We start from the raw sequence: 19793 nt of genomic DNA on the forward strand, positions 1-19793 counted from the left end.
TTATTATTTTTATTATCATCCTCATTTTACAGATGAGGAAGACTGAGGCAGAGAAAGAAGACTTCCCAGCATCACATAACCAATAAATACCTGAGCTGGGGACCATCCTGGACAGGTTCTCCCATAGCCACAACCATAAGCCTCCACCTGTCCTGATGAGGATGCTCCAGGACAGAGCTGGATTCGGGTGATGTGTGTACCACTTAAGAAGCTCATAACACTTACTTTCAAGGAAAATAATAATCCAGGCAGAGATTCTTTTAAAATCACCTAGATGAGACTGCGGAATCTCCTATGAGAAAGAATATCTTTACAGAAAGCATACTTGGCCAGCCTGCCTGTCATGACTGGGGAACACACCTGTGCAGGTGAAGAGAGATTATATAGAAAAACAAACAATGGACAACCCAGAAGGTCTTAATATTATTTCCAAAACAACGGTCTAGGATTTGCAAATGAAGGAACAGGAGCAAGGTACAAGGGTAGAGAGAACTGCAAAGACCAGGAACAATCCAACTTACTTCCTGACTTTATTCTCCGCACTTCCCATCACGTAGTAGCCCGGTTTGCATTTGTATCTGCAGATGGAGCCCACATCATGGTTGCCCTGGAGGCAGTGAGGCAGGAGCAAGTTGGCGTTCGGGATAACAGGGGGAACATCACACTCCAACTTGCAGTAGGCTTCAGGGAGAGACCAGAGCCCATCTTCAAGACAGGTCAGCCACGGGCTCAGTCCTGACTCCAAGAAAGAGAAGCACAAGATGCTCAGAACAGAGAGTCCAGAAATAAAATACTAGCAGAGAGAGCGAAGACCTGTCAACATACCGTCATTCTTGGAAAGTCACGTTATTCTTTGTGGAGCAGCTTCTCTAAAACCTCAGGTCAAATGTTTATCCTATATCTTTGTGCCCACAGAGCATCTACTGTGCTCTCTTATACAGCACAGAGGTCAGAAAGCTCTTTCATGACCTGAATGAAAGGAGGGCTACCAACCAAATCATTACCTCACTTCCTCACTACAAATAATAAAAATAGAGTAGTGACAGTATTGTGGAAAGCATTATAATAATACTAGATGACACTTTTATAGTGCTCATTATATGCCAGGCACCGCTCTAAGCATTTTACATGTATTCACTTGTGTAAACTTCAAACCTCAAACAACCCTATGAAATAGATACCATCATTATCCCCTATTTTGCAGCTGAGGAAATTGAGTTTAGGTAACTTGCCCAAGCTAGTAAGAACAGAGGCAGGGTTTGTACTCAGGCAGTTTGGATGCAAAGTTCTGCACTTCAACACCATACCATATGCCTCAACGTCATTCATGGTTTCTCCAAGTGCAATCCATGGACACCCCATGGTAGCATCACCAACCCACCTCAGACCTACTAAATCAGAATCTGTCAGCATGAGGCTCAGGAAGTTGCATTTGTAACAAGCCTGCTCAAACATTGTTAGGCACACCTAAGTCCAGGAGGTAAAGAGCAAGATGTGGGGTCTTCATCTCTTCCTAGCAGTACAGCTCATATAACTATGCTCTCATTTCTAAAACAGAACTAAAAGCACCTAACTCATAGGATGGTTGTAAATATTAAATTTAAAAATGTGAATGATAAAGGGTATCTGGATTATTAATATTATTAGAAAACTGTTAGTTGGCTTGAGTCCAGGGGACATAAATTCAAATAAAAATGGGAAAGTCTAAATTTCTTTCATTAATGAGATCTTGAGTCAGGGCATTCTGGGACAAGGAATGGTATTGCCCTTTGGGACTTTGCTTGTGTTATCAGAAGAGGGTGATACAGCAGAGCCAAATGGGAAGGGCACTGGGGTGAAGAAAAGATCCCCAAAGTACCCCCGAAGAGAGAGAACCTGAAGAGAACTTGCATACAGCTCCTGGTTGGCCAGACAATACCTTGAAGCTTGGCTGGTGGGACACAGGAGATGGAGCAGCGTTTCAGGAAGTTTGTTCCCTCTGAGCAGGAGAAGTTTGCATAGTTCACCAAAGACTGGTCGGGGACACCACAGTCAAGGGGCATGCAGCTCACAGCCCGGTCCCAGTGCCCAGAGGAACATGTGAGCAGAATTTCCTTCTAGAAACAGAAAATTTTCTGCTGTCAAGGTGACATAAAAAGGCTTATCAAAACAGTTTCCAGGCTTTGAAAGAGTCCTGATGATTATTTGTGCAAACGTTCACAACAGGCAAAATTAGTTTGTCTTTCTCCCTCTTTATGCCTTATGGTCTTAGTGTACTATCTCACACTACCCAGGTATGTTGCTAATGAAAGGCAAATGTTAGTGTAAGGGAATCTTTAAATGAAGACACTCCTCCAGGCCAACTCTTGGCTATCCTCCACGTGCTTCTCCAGATCACTCTCTACCCTTCTCCACTTTGCCCTGGGATGCTGGCTCCTGTAGATTTCATGCCTCTGACTTGTGTTTGGTTTAGCACCCAGGGCAACACTGGCAGGAGACTGGAGAGGGAGAGAGGCAAGGGAGGTCAGGGTGCTGATTCTTGCTACTCACTCCCTAGGGGCTGCTGTAGGTTGGCTGCACCCTTTGGCAGCGATCTCCACACACCTCCTGCACTCTCTTCCCAGGGGTTCTGCTAACTGCTCCCTATATAGTCAACTCTTCAGGCCTACAGGGGATATCACCCCTTCACCCTGGGATTCTGCACCATCTCCTTGTAATTTCCTATATCCTGCCCCCACCTTTAGAAGTGGTCCCTTTACTGAAGTCCCTCAAATTGCCCACCTTTGAGTGTGTCATCTGTTTCCTGCTGGGACCTTTACTGATAAGCCAACAGATAGTGCTACTAACCATAACTGTCTCCTCTGAGAATGGTGCCTAGGCTTTAAGAACAGCTGAGACTTAATGCATATGAGGCATCTTCCAAACTTTGTAGTTAAATTTGAGAGATTCCAGCTGTTTCCCTGGGCCTGCAGTTTCTGTAGGGGAGCCCTAGAATTCATCACCATGAAATAAACGAGGAGACATTTTTTGAACACCTAGAAGGGCCAGATTCTTTACTAGGTTTGGATAAACAAGACCCTCAAGGAGCTAATAATCTACCAGCTGAGCAAATCATAGGTTGGAGCAGTGTATCAGAAAACAATTGAAGGGGGAAAAAGGGAAAGAAGGAGAAAGAGAGAGAGGAAGGGAGGAAAGAAAGTAAAAAAGGAAAATGCAGGAGATATATTTTTGTTATATCCTACTTCCTTCTGTAATGATTTGAGAGAATATAATACAAAGAATGCAAACGATAAAATGAAAGAAGTAGAAAACACGGACCAAGGAGAAAGAAAATATAAATTGCTGTTAAAAAAAAATACAGCGATACAGTACATGCATGCTTGTTTTGTGGTGGTGGGGCTGGAGGAGGGATTCCCCATACTTGGGTAGGAGGGAGAGGGTTTGGGGGGAGGTTCACAGGGTAGGTAACTCAGGAACTGGCCTTTGAAAGATGAGCGAGACTTCCCAGCAGCAGAGGGGAAGCAGGGAGAAGAAAGTATTCAGAGTGAGGGGAACAGGCTGAGCAGGCACTCAGAGACCTGGATGCTCATGGCTTGTTTGGGAGAAAGCACAGCCGTCATTCTAACCAATGGGTTACCAAAAGTCAAAGGGAGAGTGGGGAGCTTCTGCGGCTCAGCCAGCCATCCCACCAGGAGACCACAGTGGCACCGAAGCCAAAGGTAAAATGACTGGTGAAAGCACCTGTCACCCCTGACACCCTCTCTTGGCTGGCTGCTCCTCCCTGCTTTCCAGTGTTTCCCTGTTGCCTGCCAGAAGAGCCCAATTCAAAGCCAGACACATTTTTCTGTTTAGTTTAAGTTATTGTGTCAACAAAAAGCAAATATCCCCACTGTCTTGTGATCACGAGCCAGGATCGTATAATCTGTTTAGTGGGGCCAGCCTTGGGTGACAGGAGTGGTCAGCTGGAAAGCTGTGTTTGCTGACTCCACCATTTGGTTGGCAAAAGGTGAGCTCCCACCTTCCTTCTCCCAACTCTGTCCCTGCCACACTGATCACAGCCTGGAAGACTGGCTCAAACCACAATGATCACTTAAAGAATGTCTCTCAACCTCTGCATATATTGCCTGGTTTTTCTCCTGGCTTCATTAGGTATTAACCATTTTGTCTTGAATTTGTTCCTAATTTTGATGAATTGCAAACACCATCTTTTCTTCTCTCCCCTTCTTTACCTATATCACACAAATGTATTTAGTTCCTACATTGTTTTTGTTCTTTTTCCTTCTTTCCATCTCTTTTCTAGTGTGAGTTAAGCTGAGTCAAGGGCAGGTGATAAGAGTTCTGCCTTTCTCACCAAAGCATCATAGACCAAGGAGTTGGTGCTTCAAGGTATGTTAAACCTGTCTCTCTCTATGCAGAACCTAAACCACCTGAAACCAAAGATTGTGTCTTTAAATTCTGACCATGTCTAAGCAAGTGAAATTCTTCCACAGATCCATAACCTGCTAAGCAGTCAACTGGTACAAGATGAAAACAATTCCAATCTTCCAAACCACTGATACCTGACTAACCAATCGTGATTCCACTCTTCCCTCATCATACCTCATCTTTCTCATCTTCTCAAGCATCATTACCTTTTGCCTAATGCATCCTGTCTCTATCTCATATTGTGCTCATGTTTTCTAATGGTTGATTTCAATTTTCAAGTTCCTCTGTAGAGTACTGAAAGCTCTCTAAAGGAAAAATGGAAAATAAAATTCTTAGTTGAGAATACATTATCACGCTCATCATAACGGCAGCTTTGCAGAGAGCTAGGTGCCTACCATTTTGCTAGAAGCTGATAAATTATGTCTAGTCAGTCATCAAAATAACCCAGTGACTGAATTGGGCGATTGGGATTGACATGTATACACTGATGTGTATAAAATTGATGACTGATTAAAAAAATAAAATAACCCAGTGACATAAATCCTTCTGATTTAATTATTTTGCAAATGTGGAAACAAACTGCAAGTGGTTAGTTTCTTTTGTGTGTTTGTCTTTACCGAAATTACACACCTACTAAACAGTGGAGTCAAAATTTCATTCCAGGTCTGTCTCTCAAACCACACTCTTCATTAATACATTCTACTACCTTCAGATCACCTTGAAATCTTCAAGTGGTGCATGGTAGCTTGTAGAAATTTGGAAAATTCAGTTAAAGCTAGAATCATGATATAATCCCCACCTCAGTAACAGAAGGAAGAAAATCAGACGCTTTCCTCCAGTCTTCTTGTAAGGAGGGCTGGCGGGGGCAGGGAAGGGGAGTGGTGCGGGGCAGTCAGACAATGAACCACAAACAAGCTGATTGCAAACTATCTTGCCTGCAAATTGTGGACAGGTCTAAACTGCAGCATTCCCATTTTGAAGCCAAAAGTGGGGGTCATAATTTCTGATAGGAAGGTAAAAAAGCAAGGGAGAAGGATGGAATAAGTGTTCCTATCTACTGCCCACCTGGAGAGAAATTGACACCCTAGTTAATGGAAACTGCACCTGTTCTTATATATACCTTGCATTTCTATAAAGCCATGCTTCTCCTTGCTTGTTAGATTCCTCATTTTTCCTTTCAGATGATTTAAAAACACGTGCCTTTCCCCCATCCAGCCAGGGGGAGGAACATGCCTACTGTCCTTCCCCAGGGGCTTGGTCCTGATGACCACGGTTTCCAACTCACCTGCATGGGCCTGAGGTACTGCCCACTGCTGGCCTGAAGGGCAAACCCCCTTTGACAGGTGATAGAGCACTTCATGTGACCTGGGCCACCAGAGGTACAGTTCACCACATCCGCGTGATCAAGCAGCAATGGCACACAGCTGCCCTGTTCCCCACAGGGCCGATGGACACAGCTGGAGATGACAGAAACAGAAGTATCTTAAACTGACTCAGAACTGATAGGCAGCAGCAAAGGCTTTGCATCTCCCTCTGGGAAGTGCCTCTAAACCAAAGAGAACATTGTTTCTCCAAAACCTACATTAAATTCATTACTTCCTTCTATGTGACCTGGAACCATGCAACATAAAATGAACAAGAACAATATCATCTACGAAGTGATTATGAACTGGCTTTCTATGGCTCTTCCAGGAGGACAAAATGATGGTGGAACAGGTGGGGAGCGTGTCTCAAGAGCTCTGGATGGCATCAGAAATGAATAGATCAGAGGATAATCCTTGAAATATTTCATAACCAGTACTCTGGGCCCCAAACAATCAGAACAGACACAGGACAAAGGTCAGGAGTGAATCCTGGAGGCCCCTAGTTGTGTCAGGCATTAAACTTTCTGTTGTTCGATCACAGGTTTGTCGCAGGGAGCCCTGTAGGAAGGGCCTGGTTGTTTGAGATGGCAGAAAAAGCAACATTTATTTACTGATTGGCATGGAAATATTTTTGACAACTGGCATACACCACTGAATATCAGCACCGGCTAATCAGAAATTGAGCCCATGGCAGAAAGAAGAAACTCACACATATCAGATCCCTGCCACATGCCTGACGTGGTTCTAGATGCTTCCAGGACATTATCTCAGCAGAGGAGAACTGCTGTCCAGATCTCAAGGGCTAGTCAACTGGGAACAGGAGGGAGAGTTAACTCCCCAGGGTTTGGGGAGACTCTGCTGGGACCATAACAACAGCAAGGTTGGAACAGAGATGGACCTAGAGATTGTCATACTGAGTGATGTCAGACAGAGAAAGACAAATATCATATGATATCGCTTATATGTGGACTCTTAAAAAAGAGTACAAATGAACTTACCTACAAAACAGAAATAGAGTTACAGATGTAGAAAACAAATTAATGGTTACCAGTGGGTAAGGTGGGGGAGGGATAAATTGGGAGATTGGGATTGACATATACACACCACTATATATAAAAGAGATAACTAGCAAGGACCTACTGTATAGCAAAGGGAACTCTACTCAGTGCTCTATAATGGACTATATGGGAAAAGAATCTAAAAAAGAGTGGAGATATATATATATATATGTATAACTGATTCACTTTGCAGTACACCTGAAACCAACACAACATTGTAAATCAACTATACAAAAAAAAGAGTGGAGGGGCATGCATCAGAGCCAAAAGAGGGTTACCCTCTTATCAAGGCAGAACAACAGAGATTAGAATTTAGAGCAACTGCTCCCAGGCTGTGTGAATTTGAATCCTGGATTCACCATTTACTACTACCTGTATGATTTGGTTATTTATTCCCTGGTATTTCAGCTCCTTCCCCCATGAGATGGGGATAATAATGGTGCATATCCCACAGGGTTGTTATTGTTCCTGGGTTAATTCTCTCTACTGCTCCACTGCAAATGGCCCAAGTCCCACCTTCAGTGGCCTGTTTTTTATGAACCAGCCACATGTTTTAGTTTTCCCACTTCTGTACTTTTGCTCAATTTGTTGTGTTTTCTAAAAGGCTTTCCTTCTCCAAGAAGCCCCTCCAGGTATCTTCCTCCCTCGAACCTCCCAGGGAAATTTAAAAAATAACTCTTCTAGCACTTCTTTTACTCTATCTTGTAGTATAGTCATGTATGCATTTGATTGTTCTTCAGTTAATTAATTTATCCATCCTTTGATCCACAAGGCAATTAGTATCTGTCTCCTAAATGCTGCTGAATCTCCCAACTAGATTATCATATTCTTGAAGACAAACACTGACTCCTACCCACTTTTGTATTCACCATACACCTCATTGTAGGAGTTGCAATAAATGTCTGCTGAATTAAATTTGTTCATATCATAGACATCAAAGTAAGTCAATGGCTATCAAAATGGTAAATTTGTTAAATTTTATAGTGATAGGTGGGGATATGAAATACAAAAATATCATTATCAAACAATGATGGAGGATGGGAGGGAGATGCAAGAGGGAGGAGATATGGGGATATGTGTATATGTATAGCTGATTCACTTTGTTATAAAGCAGAAACTAACACAACATTGTAAAGCAATTATACCCCAATAAAGATGTTAAAAAAGAAAAAAAAATAATCCAACCATCTTGCCCTACTCATTCATTCATTCATAAACATTTACTGAGCACTTAGCATTGGCAAGGCATCAGTCTCAGTACTGGGGATAAAATAAGTATGCCCTTAAAGAACTCATAGTCTAGTGGTGTAGAACAACAAGATATTTTCTTGCTCATGGTGTTTTTGCCAGTGGTACTAAATATTAGTTAAAATGACTTCTGTGAGTCTCGTCATCATTAATTTGTTCTATTTGCCCTTGAATTGTGTTAGCGGCCAATGACCTTATCAAGGAGCTGGGCAACAATATAAGAAAGTGGAAAATAGGGGCTTCCCTGGTGGCGCAGTGGTTAAGAATCCGCCTGCCAATGCACGGGACATGGGTTTGATCCCTGGTCCAGGAAGATCCCACGTGCCAAAGAGCAACTAAGCCGCGTGTGCCACAACTACTGAGTCTGCACTCTAGAGCCTGCAAGCCACAACTACTGAAGCCCCGCACCTAGAGCCTGTGCTCTGCAACAAAAGAAGCCACCGCAACGAGAAGCCTGCGCACCACTGCGAAGAGTAGGCCCCGCGCGCAGCAAATAGAGAAAGCCCGCGCACAGCAACGAAGACCCAGCGCAGCCAAAAATAAGTAAGTAAGTAAATAAATAAATAAGAAAGTGGAAAATAAGATGTCATTGAATTGAACATACTGCCTTGAAATAACTGAGAATTGCTTTAAAAAGCACTAGTCCAAAAAGTATGGATTTGATTCGAATATGCTAAAGTTGCTGCCCCTGATCTTGTACCCATTGGGGTTTAAGTTACACGTCAGGGATTTAAGTTATATGTCAGTGACATTCTCATTTCTTTTACCTATGCTTATTAGGTATAGGATGGAGGAATTGGAGTTGAGCGGTATGAAGGAAACTTTTTTACTCCTTTAAGCTCTGATTATTCTCTGCGAAGGTGTAGTATTCCCTCAGAATCACTCCAGGGAGACTGATGAAGGGAGGAATATATGAATTGCGGGGGGATGGTTGTTAATTGTCAGCATGGATTCTCCAAATCCAATGCTGCTAATTAGGTATGCAATACAGGAAATAAACCTTTGTCTCCGAGTCTTTATTCAGCCTAGCTGGATAAGGAATCTGAAACCTGACGGTCCTTCATGGAATGAGATCAGAACACCTCATTAGTGATGCTAAAGAACTTCAAGTTCCATAGATACTACATGCCCTTGATGTACACAAAACGTAATATTTCTTCAGCGTGTTAAGCAGAGAAGACTTGAGAACAGAGAGTCATTAACAGTTCTGGTTCATGTCAGCTCACTACCAAGAAATTAATGTGAAATAATAGCACGTGCTATTTTCCAGTGACTCCGTCCAATTCATCCATGTCATCACTGAGGACAAATACATGCTGAGATAAGACACAAAACAAATACTCTGAATGAGCCTCCTTCCATCAAGATGGTGTTCCATTAACTACTGTTGCTATGACTACCAGTATGAAAAGTCCATCCAGCCTTGGCAGCAAGGGAGGAAGAATGAGACAGGGGATGATAGAAAAGAGGGAAAGTGGCATGAAATAAGACCAAGACAAAAAAAAAAAAAAAAAAAAAGTATCAAACCCAGACCTGTTTATGAAGTGAGAAATGGTTTTAGGGCAGCTGCTGCAAATTCTTTCACTAGCTTATATTTCCATTTGCTTCCCTTTTAAGGAATTTGTTTTATGAGAGTGGTGTTTGTCAGGTCGTTAGCTTCTGATGGCATCTGGTACCAATTGCAGACTTCTCTCCTTTGCACCCCATCCCCAAACCCCTTTTTGTGTTTCTCTTCCACTACAAATACTGCTTCTCTGAGTGAAGTTTCTGTGTTCTCCGTTTTCCCATGCTCCTGATACATTCTTCTTTCTGGCTACTGTTACATTAAGCCGCAATATCATAATGATAATGCTGATAGTAAACATAATTAGTCTTAAAACTTTTCAAAAGCTTTCTTCTTATGGTCTTTGGACAAATGTTAATGAAAGTGGCAGCAGTGAAGCCTTACAATGCCCCAGAGAGATGGGAAGTTAGGTATTTATCATGGTTTGACATACAAGGAAACTAAAGCTGTTTGAAGACTGGCTGGAGGCTGCACAGCGAGTCAGAGGAAAATCCTCAGGCTGGATCTCAGAGCCCTCACTCTCGGGGCCAGCCTAGACCACCAGGCCGTCTCCCTGGCGATGAGGTGGATCTCCCGTTGCTTTCTTCTCCATTCAGGAGCTAGCATCATTGGCCAGGATGAGCCTAGAAGCTCCTCAGCAGGGTAGTCAGGGGGGAAAGGGTAGAATATTAAATGGTTGGTCTCAATTTTGAGCAGTTTTCTTTTAAATGAGAGCAAATCAAATTGGCAATTTTGTCCAGCTGCCATTGTCTGCATGATGCCCTGCTAAGTGTGTTTCTTACTTTGGCAACCACTTCTCACGCTTCCACCCATCTTTTTCCAGACCTTTTCCCACACCCCATCACAATGTGTTCTCAGGTAAGGATATGATGCAGCCAGTCAGATGTGATTCACAGGTATTTCCATTTTAACAGGAGACAAAGTTTGAAGGCAAAGGAATGAGTTTTTCATGATAGAATTCTAAGTCAGGAGGCCCTTAGAGGTCACATTATGTAGATGGTCACCTTACCCATCATTCTAGCTTTGCTCTTTGTCTCTCCACTTCCCCAATAAGCCTCTACTCTCTCTCTTCTTGTCCTCACTTCCGGAAGCCATTATGTTCGAGGGTTTTAAAAAATGCTTTCAATAGAGAAATCCCTTTTCAAAATGTATGTTATCCCTGGGCTATCTTCTTGCATATAACCTGCTCGTGGGCAGCCAGGCACACTCCTAGCACCGTCCTACCAAAATGATGTGTGCGCTTCCTTTTTGTTTGGGCCTCTGCGTGATGTTGGCAGAACTCTGTTGGCAGAGTTCCGTAAAAGAATGGCCCTCATCTGCCACAAGGCAGACTTTGTCAACCATAGTTGTATATTTGACTCACTTAGAGGCAGCATTTAAAAAATATAGATACCCAGGCTCTGATCCCTGGAGATTTTGATTCTGTAGGCTTGTGGTGGGATCCTCACAGCTGTGATTTTATTTTAAGTTTCAAAGTTTTTGATGCTCACCAGGAGTGAAACCCAGCACCATAAAGATCTGGGTATGTGTAACCTGAAAGATATGTCAACAAATTCCATAGGCCAAGACTATAAAATAACAAATGCTGATTCCAGAAGGAGAAACTCGTTCCACTGTTTCATCATTATGCTTTAATGTTTTCAGCACAAATTATCACGTGGGAGTCATAAGACAGATCAAAAGTATAAAACATTTCCCCCATTCTGAAGAATCTTTCAATATGGCTGAAGAGAGAAAATAATTAAATCATGTGGTACCGATTATAAATCCATGGCTGTTCCAGAGAAAGTTTTATCATTGGATATGATTTGACCTCAATAAATTAATAGGATTTGGAAAGGCAAAAGAGATATGCCAGAAAGATACCTCCAATGCTTTCCAGATAGAACACAAAGTAGCACTCTAAAAACCTAGACAAAATCACCATTTCCTCTCCCTGCCACTGAGAACTGAAGAAAATTCAGTAGGGGCAGGGCCCTTAAATTCTGACTAACAAATTTAAAGAAGCTATACGGAAAAGAGTCAACATCGATATTTGACGATAGACTTAGAGGCAAGTCCCCCAAATCTTCCCCTACCTTTCAGTGATTGGTGAGGAACAGAGTAAGGCTAACATCAGAAAGCAGACATCATTCTCAGCAGAGACAGCAGACAGACTCACTAACAAACCTACCATGAGCTGTGCCCCAGGGCATGCCAAATCAGGCACATTTAAAAATTTTCCATTGCTTGAGGCCACTAGAGTGAAGCTGGCTTCACTTCCAGCCAAGGTCCACATTTGGGAAGCTGGGTAGTTCCTAAGGAATGGGTGAAGTCCTGGCTGTTCTGTCCACAGCTTGCTCACAGCTTTGGTGTAAGGTTCCCCTGAGGGTCTGTGCCACCCTGGAGGAATTGCAGAAGGCTATGACACTATTCCACTATTCAGAATCAATAGTGAAACCTTATTTCTCCCATGTAAGAGCTGATGGAAGTTATGCACTAAAGACCCCATTTCTTGCATGTGACAGATGGAGGGTGGGGAAGACCTTTGAAAATGATCTTAGAGGAACCACAGTTTGTTAAAACTAAAATGGACCTTAAAGATAATTCAACCCTAATTCCTCATTTTAGAGATGAGGAAATTGAGCCCAAAAGAAATTATGGGATATTCCAGAACTTCCTACCACACTCAGACCACAATATAATAACAAAGAAACATTTAATTAAGCTTTAGATTAAACTCAAAATCAGGTTGACATCAGCTCATGAACTTTTCTAAAGTCAACGTCCCACCCTCCCTCAGGCATCCAACTTGATATCTGGAATCTAGATTAGCTTAGGAGAAACTTTCTGGCATCTGTATCATACTTTTTGAGAAATAGCATGGTGTGATGGAGAAAGTAGTAGATCAAGGCCAATGTGACTTGGGTTCAGGTCTTGGCCTGTCCCTGCTTAGCTCTATGACATTGGGTAAGTCTCTTAACCACTCTGGCCTTTTGTCTGCAAATTTGTAAAATGATGGGGTTAAACTAGGTTCTCTCAAGGGTCCCTTCCAGCTTTAACATGGTATTTCATTTTCTAGATGAGGTGATGGTGCTACTGGGGTGGGAGTACAGAAAACCCATGAATGGGCAGGATGTGGTAGAGAACCCAAAAAAAGATTTGCTCACAATCTTTCTTTCCTAATGTAAGTTTTTGCTTAATGTCCCAACATGTAAGTTGTTTAGTTAAACAAAATCTTGCAATTCATTTATCCAAGAAGTGCCACCATTGACCAAATAGCAATCCCAGTGGTTTCTGTAGAAACAACTCTTTGAAGGTTACATAGTAAAAGAGGATCAGATTTCTCTCCATTCCTCCACTTTGTTTTACCAATTCTTATGGAAATAAGAGGGTATGGGCTAAGAAGAAATGTATGCTCTGGGTTTGTCAGCAGAAGGAAGTAATATGTACAGAAAGTAGAGTGGATTGGAAGAGATGGAGTCCTCATTAATCTTCCCACCACCAACAGCAAAACCAAATAATAATAATAATATCCATCCTTAGAGAGCTTTGCTGTTTCTCCAAACAAATACAAAAACATATGGCCTCCATTCTGGCTCCCCATTCTACTTCCTCCTCACTACTGGCTCCATCTTTGCTTTGTAGGACAAGAACCAGATTAAATGTCAAGTACATTTCCATCAGCCTTCTTGGGCAGAACGAAGCTGGTACTTTGAGGGGTTTTACTGAAAGGTCATACTGACTAAGAAGGGAAAATTAATTCAAATTCTTCTCCTCTGAAGAGTCTCATCTGATAGAAACAGAGGAATCTCAGTAATAATTCTGATTTTTCCATCACACTACAAAGAAATGAATTACTGCCCTAAGCAGACTTCTCCTTCCTTCCCGTATCCTGGGAAAGTGGAGGTTTTCTCTGCCCCTCTACTGAAGTCTTTGCCCCTAAGTTGGCCCCTGAAAACACCTCTGTCAGGAGATGTCCATCTCTTCCTCGAATGTGACCTATTAAGAAGTACAGAACTGGACTCTGGTGGCCCCAGGACTAGTAATTTGCTTCACTCATTTCTATTTCTGGGCACAGTTTTTACCATGCCTGATTGTAACACTAGAAGTCCCATCCAAATGCCCCCTCTTCCTCTAAAGAAAAACAGATTTATATCACACAGCCAAAAGCACTCCCTTTCAAAATCCCTGTCTCACCAAGTTTCAGAACTGACGATTTTAATGTAGATTATAAAATATGTGGAACACCAAAGAAAGAGTCAAAACAATTTCTGGCTCACCGGCAGAGAATGTGCGCCCTAGCCCAGCACCAAGGAAACATAATCACTCATCAGACACAACAACAATAAAAACAAATATTATGTCTATATAGAATATATATAATAAACTTCTTTTCCAGTTTGCGAAGGCAGTAACCATTTCCACGTGAGGCATTTCCTAATGAGGAGTGATCACTGGAGCCCCCAAATGACTGCACTGTTGACTCCCCCTACCCACCCCACTATTCATCCCGGGGCACCAATTAAACTATTAATTCAGGAGTGACACTTCCCCAGCCATATTCATAGGCCAAGGCTGGTGAATTGTGAAACAGGTGGAGTTAAGTGAGGGAACAACATAATCCTGAGAATAAAATTTAATGGGCATGGGGAGGTGGGGGTGGTGGTGTGATGAACTGGGAGATTGGGATTGACATGTATACACTAATAGGTATAAAATAGATAACTAATAAAAAAATATGCTTGCAAAAAAAAAAAAAACAGTTTAATGGGCATGAGCTTCCATCTGTGGCATTCCTAGAACAGTACTTACAAGGCAGGAAGAAAGGGTAGCATGGCTTCTGTGTGGCTATATACAAGCTACGCGTTAACTGAGGTCTTGAGGAGTCGCAAGCCAGCACCTTGAATGAGCCCCAAATTCACATATAGAAGTAGAATATAAAACACATGTTGGGCCCCTCTGGGACTCTCTCTCCCCCTTGGCTTCCTTTCCCCATAAAGTTTCTGGACTCCCCAACAGAAGCTTCACATTGTTCCCATCATCTCGTAATTCAGGAATTTATCAGTCCTTGGTTGACATCAGATTTGGAATATTACTCTCTTCTGTCCTTTTGTTCTTCCTAGCATTCCCAAGCCTTGCAACATCAATGGCTCATTTGCTTATGGAGAAATGAAGGCCCAAAGGAGGGAAGGGACCGTCCTAAAATCGTGTGGTGAGACTAGATGATGCGGTCAAATGTGAGAGGCAGGGGTCTGGACATCGGGCTTGCTGCCATTCTAATCGCCAGGCTTCCTCTGTCTCCACAGTTATGGCTACACAGAACCAGACATGGCCTGAGAGTCCTTGCAACCAGAACTTAGGGTCAAATCCGTCAACAGTGTCTGTCTATTTGGCAGGCTGGCAAGACGACAGAACCCTGGAAATACTGGCTTGTTTTTATTTTTTGTGCTTTCTCCACCAGCTGCCATTAATACAGACCATAAGCACGGGGCCAGCCCTGAGAAAAATTGGGAAGCAGGTGATATTTTAAACTCATTTCTCTTTTCAGCACCACTTTTCCCGCTTCTCATACTCCCCCAAACTTCCAGTTACCTACACTAGATTGCATTTCAGCAGGGCTCTGGTATACTTTTGAATTGGCAAGGTCCATAAGAGAATACTTCTGGCATAAACAGTTGATAACGACTTAAGACATTTCTATTTCTATTAAGTGGTTATTGACTACTTTAAAGAGACTGCTGGAGATTATCAGGACTTGAACAAAATAATTCCTAATTGTGGACTTTCAGACGCTGTGATAAGGCATTGGGAATTAGTGTTGTGGAGTCACTGTTTTGAAACCAGCCTTAGCGGTAGACTCCAACCCCAAGTCTTCCTAAGCTGTCTGTGCCTGTAGCCCTGAAATCTGAAACCTGAACGCTGCCACCCAACTGGTTCTAAGAATGTATCCCACCACCTCAGACAACGTAATATTTTAATAAAGGAACCATCTCAGACAACGTAATATTTTAATAAAGGCTATTTCTAGAGTAGTCTAGCCGTGCCCCAATAAACACCTAAATGAGACCATGCCCATGACCTTTCCATTTTTCCTCTATAACCCCATGAGAGTAAACAGTTGAAAAGACTCAAACAGCTCACTGTGCCTCCCAAAGCAGATCTGTCTTTCACCAGGCCATCCATCATCGGCCAGGAGAACCAGAATCCTCGCCAGTGGATTCTCCTCCTTCCCTCTTATTTTATGGACAAATCATTCTGAGAAAAGGAAGTTGAGCAAGAAACCTAGGGAACAATTGAGCAGCTATAATTCTTTTCTTGCTTAAGAAGCAAAAACAGATTCAATGTTAATTTGCTAAACTGTTTTGGGGAAGAAGATAATCAAATGAATAGAAATGCAATACATATTTCATTTCTATAGGGCCTTTCCCAGCAGCAAGAGAGAACACTTCCCATCATCCTGGAACATTAAAAGGAAACCCTATGCTAAATATAAAAGATGAAGAGCCAAAGGATAAATAGATGCTTTAACCTGTAGCCCCTAGCACAAGAAAGGAAGAAACCCTTTACTTTGTGAGGCTATCAAAAGGGAGGTGATTGGAATGTTTTACATAGGACTGAGTAGGGAACAGAGAAGCCTGGCAAGGTATAGGGGCCCAATCCAGGAAGAGAAGGAAGGGAAAGTGTTGGCATTTTAAATCTGAGCTCCAAATAATTGAAGCACAATAGGAATTGGTAAAGCAGCAGCAATGAGGGTTCCAGGGAATAATGAAGCATGAAGCAGAATGACGGATAATAGAGATGGAATGATCCTATTACCAAGACCAGGCTCACAAACTGATTACAGCAGGGATGGAATGCCAAGGCACTGAGCTGTGCTCTGGCTGCATGCCCCTGGACTCAGGCTCAGAGGCCTTATAATCTAGCCCCAGCTCTACCAGTAATCTATGGTGCAACCAAGAAGAAACATTTTTACACCTGAGGAGTCCCAACATCTTCCAAATGGAAAACACAGCCACTTGCTCCCAGAAATTCTCTGGGGGTTATAAAAGTCATAGAAGTGAATTCTATGGAAAAGGTGCTTTCCTTTCTACCACATCCCTCCACTCCCCAACCAAAACCCCATGTCTACAGTGAATTCTCCACGGACAATGGAGGGTGACCCAGAAATCCTCTATACTTGACTTACTGATGAAGGTGCTATCTTGGTCAGCAGATCCACCTTTTCAAGATTAGCTTTCTAAGGCTAAAGACATCTTTTGTGTCACAGCAGAGCGATGTCATTCAAAGGGGAGATCTGAAGAGGCAAGGCAGCTGAGGGGAGCTAGCCTGAGATAGCATTAACCCTGCGTGTTACCAAAGTTCGTAAATCGCAAATGGAAAGATTTGAGTTATTTGGTGGTAGCTGACTGTTGGCTTTTCTCCTTGAATTATTTATTTTTTACAGTCCCTGCTTCAGGAAACAGAATCTGAAGAACAGAGGCTCCACAGAGAAAACAAAAGTGACTAAACTAATATACATGTACACAAATTTGCAGGTCTCTGTGCATCCTGAGGCACTTCAAACCAAATCAGCTACACACTATTCTTTGATTACTCATTTTTAAAAATAAATTTATTTATTTATTTATTTTTGGCTGCGTTGGGTCTTCGTTGCTGTGCGCGGGCTTTCTCTAGTTGTGGCGAGCGGGGGCTACTCTTTGTTGTGGTGTGTGGGCTTCTCATTGCGGGGGCTTCTCTTGTTGTGGAGCATGGGCTCTAGGCGCTCGGGCTTCAGTAGTTGTGGAGCACAGGCTCAGTAGTTGTGGCGCACGGGCTTAGTTGCTCCGAGGCATGTGGGATCTTCCCTGACCAGGGATCGAACCCGTGTCCTCTTCATTGGCAGGCGGATTCTTAATCACTGCGCCACCAGGGAAGTCCCTACTCATTTTTAATTACCTGATTCTTTTCTTTACACAAGCATGATTAACAAAACATGGCAGGTATGTTAATTATGTCAGGCATTATGTCAAGTATAAAAGAGTTGGAGGCTGAACTCTCACTGATGTCCACAGTAAACAGCTTAATAGTAAATGTTTTTAATGCAAAAGATAAATTCTGCTTAAGAGCTGTGGCCTTGAATATAGAATCATACGAAAGCACAATGTGTGTGTTCATTATTTCCTCTTGACTCAGACTTTATGTGCGCATGCTCAGTTTGCTTTAAGAAAGGAGGAAAATCCAGATTTATGCAGAAAAGATAAAAGGAAAGAAAGAGAAGAGGAGAAAATCTGGGGATGACACTGTTCTTTACAAAAATATTTATATTTTACTTCAAAAATAGTGTCTTTCTGAATGGCACAATCATTTAAAAAGTTAAATCATTTTAAAATTTAGTTATATAATTCAATGCACATTAATCTTTTCCAAAAGATTGACTTGTGTAAAATAAAATACATACACACACACACTTACACATATATAACCACATTTTACTAGATCAAAATTGCTAAATAACTTAACCCTCAATTGTCCTACATTATGAAAAGGGTCAGAATGCAGATCATTTAAATAATAAGCACATTTTTTTATTTTTAGATTTTTAAAATAATTTTATGATTTTCTAGGAAACCCAGCTGATATTACGGATTGTTTTTCACTTTAATGAACACTGTAACAATTCTGGTTGAGCTATTGAGAAGGCGGCTCAGGCTTAGGAAAAAGGGAAAATGAACTTGGGAATAAAATGTGGAAATGGATCAGTCATAAAATGGATGTGGTGGACCTAGATAATGTAGTATTGAGAGGACATTCTCTGGTAAAAGGCTGTTTAGATAATCCACCTACCAAGAACTGGGGAATCCCTATAAGAAAGACCTTGCTTCTGGAATCATTGTTCTTCCCTCATGCTTTTTTCCTGCATGCAAATTCCTCACATGTCCCTTGTGACCCAAGCTGCCTAGTAAGTTGAAACTACGTCAGTACAGTGTGTGGCTCTATCAGGCCATGAGACACATGCAGTGAGATCCTTGTAACTCCAAGGTCTAGGCACACAGTCAACTAGTCCAGCCTAACATATATTGGTGGACATTATTCCAGCCTCTTAGAATCCACAAACTTGTGTAATTCTCTCAGCTTGAGTGCGGGTGGGACCAGTGACTTACTTCTAACCAAATGAATATAGCAAAGGTGACAATGTCACTTCTGAGTACACAACCTAAGATTGAAAGGTACTCTTGCTGAGAGACTCTCTCTTTGTGGCTTTGAAGAAACAAATTGCCAAGTGTGAGCTGCCCCATGGAGATGGCTATGGGGTAAGGAACTAAGGACAGCATCTGTGCAACATGCAGCAGGAAACAGGCCCTCAGTCTGGCAGCCTTTTGGGACCAAATGCCTACAGAGGACCCAGTTAAGCCTGGCCTAAAATCCTGAATTTCAGAAACTGTGAGAGTATAAATGTGTATTGGTTTAAACTGCAGAAAACTAATACATACATAAACCAGGCTTTAAATTGTAGTCTTCCTTCTGGTTACCTGTACTTCTAATCTCCAAGAGAATGGAATATTTCTTTTCTGATTTTCTCTCCTCGAGGAATAAGATTCTTTTTGTCTGGGCTAGGACTGCATAGGAGCTGGAGCAAAATTTCTCTTTTTCTAATGACCCCAAATCCCCTGGATTCTGCCCATAAAATTGCCCCACTAGATAATTCATTTCCTGAACTTTTCCAAAAGTCCAAAATATCCTTACAATTCCACCATTTATTACCTACTCCATCAAATATCACCAGATCACCTGCATTACTTGGAGCCCACATCTACATTTCTTGGTTTCATGGATTCCTCAAAATAAATATGCCATTTGCATAAACATATCTAAAATACAGGTGCTCTTTAATTATTCCAGGGCCAGTTAAAATCTTCTTACCACAATCCAAATACAGTTTGAGGGAGGGTGGAAGGATTTCTTGGAGAGTAATAGACATGAGTATATTTCTTTTTTAAAATAATAAATTAATTAATTAATTTTGTTGTTGTTGTTGAGGTATAGTTGTTTTACAATGTTGTGTTAGTTTCTACTGTACAGCGAAGTGGAGTTCCCTGTGCTATACAGCAGGTTCTTATTAGTTATCTATTTTACACATATTAGTGTATATATGTCAGTCCCAATCTCCCAATTCACCCCACCACCACCCCCTGC

The 19793-nt window shown here is 42.0% G+C and overlaps 1 protein-coding gene across 1 annotated transcript in view; it reads right to left on the reverse strand.

The window, feature by feature from the left end:
* The window catches only part of PAPPA2 (pappalysin 2), a 319782-nt gene that overhangs the window by 72531 nt on the left and 227458 nt on the right, over positions 1-19793 (reverse strand). Inside the window, exons 14-16 of the mRNA XM_061183079.1 lie at positions 5690-5861; positions 1919-2096; positions 522-735 (exon numbers count right to left, since the gene is read on the reverse strand). Of these exons, the coding sequence (XP_061039062.1) occupies positions 522-735; positions 1919-2096; positions 5690-5861 (564 nt within the window). The remainder of the gene's footprint in view (positions 1-521; positions 736-1918; positions 2097-5689; positions 5862-19793) is intronic.

This window comes from Eubalaena glacialis, chromosome 3 (genome assembly GCF_028564815.1).
Source record: "Eubalaena glacialis isolate mEubGla1 chromosome 3, mEubGla1.1.hap2.+ XY, whole genome shotgun sequence".
Lineage (NCBI taxonomy): Eukaryota > Metazoa > Chordata > Mammalia > Artiodactyla > Balaenidae > Eubalaena > Eubalaena glacialis.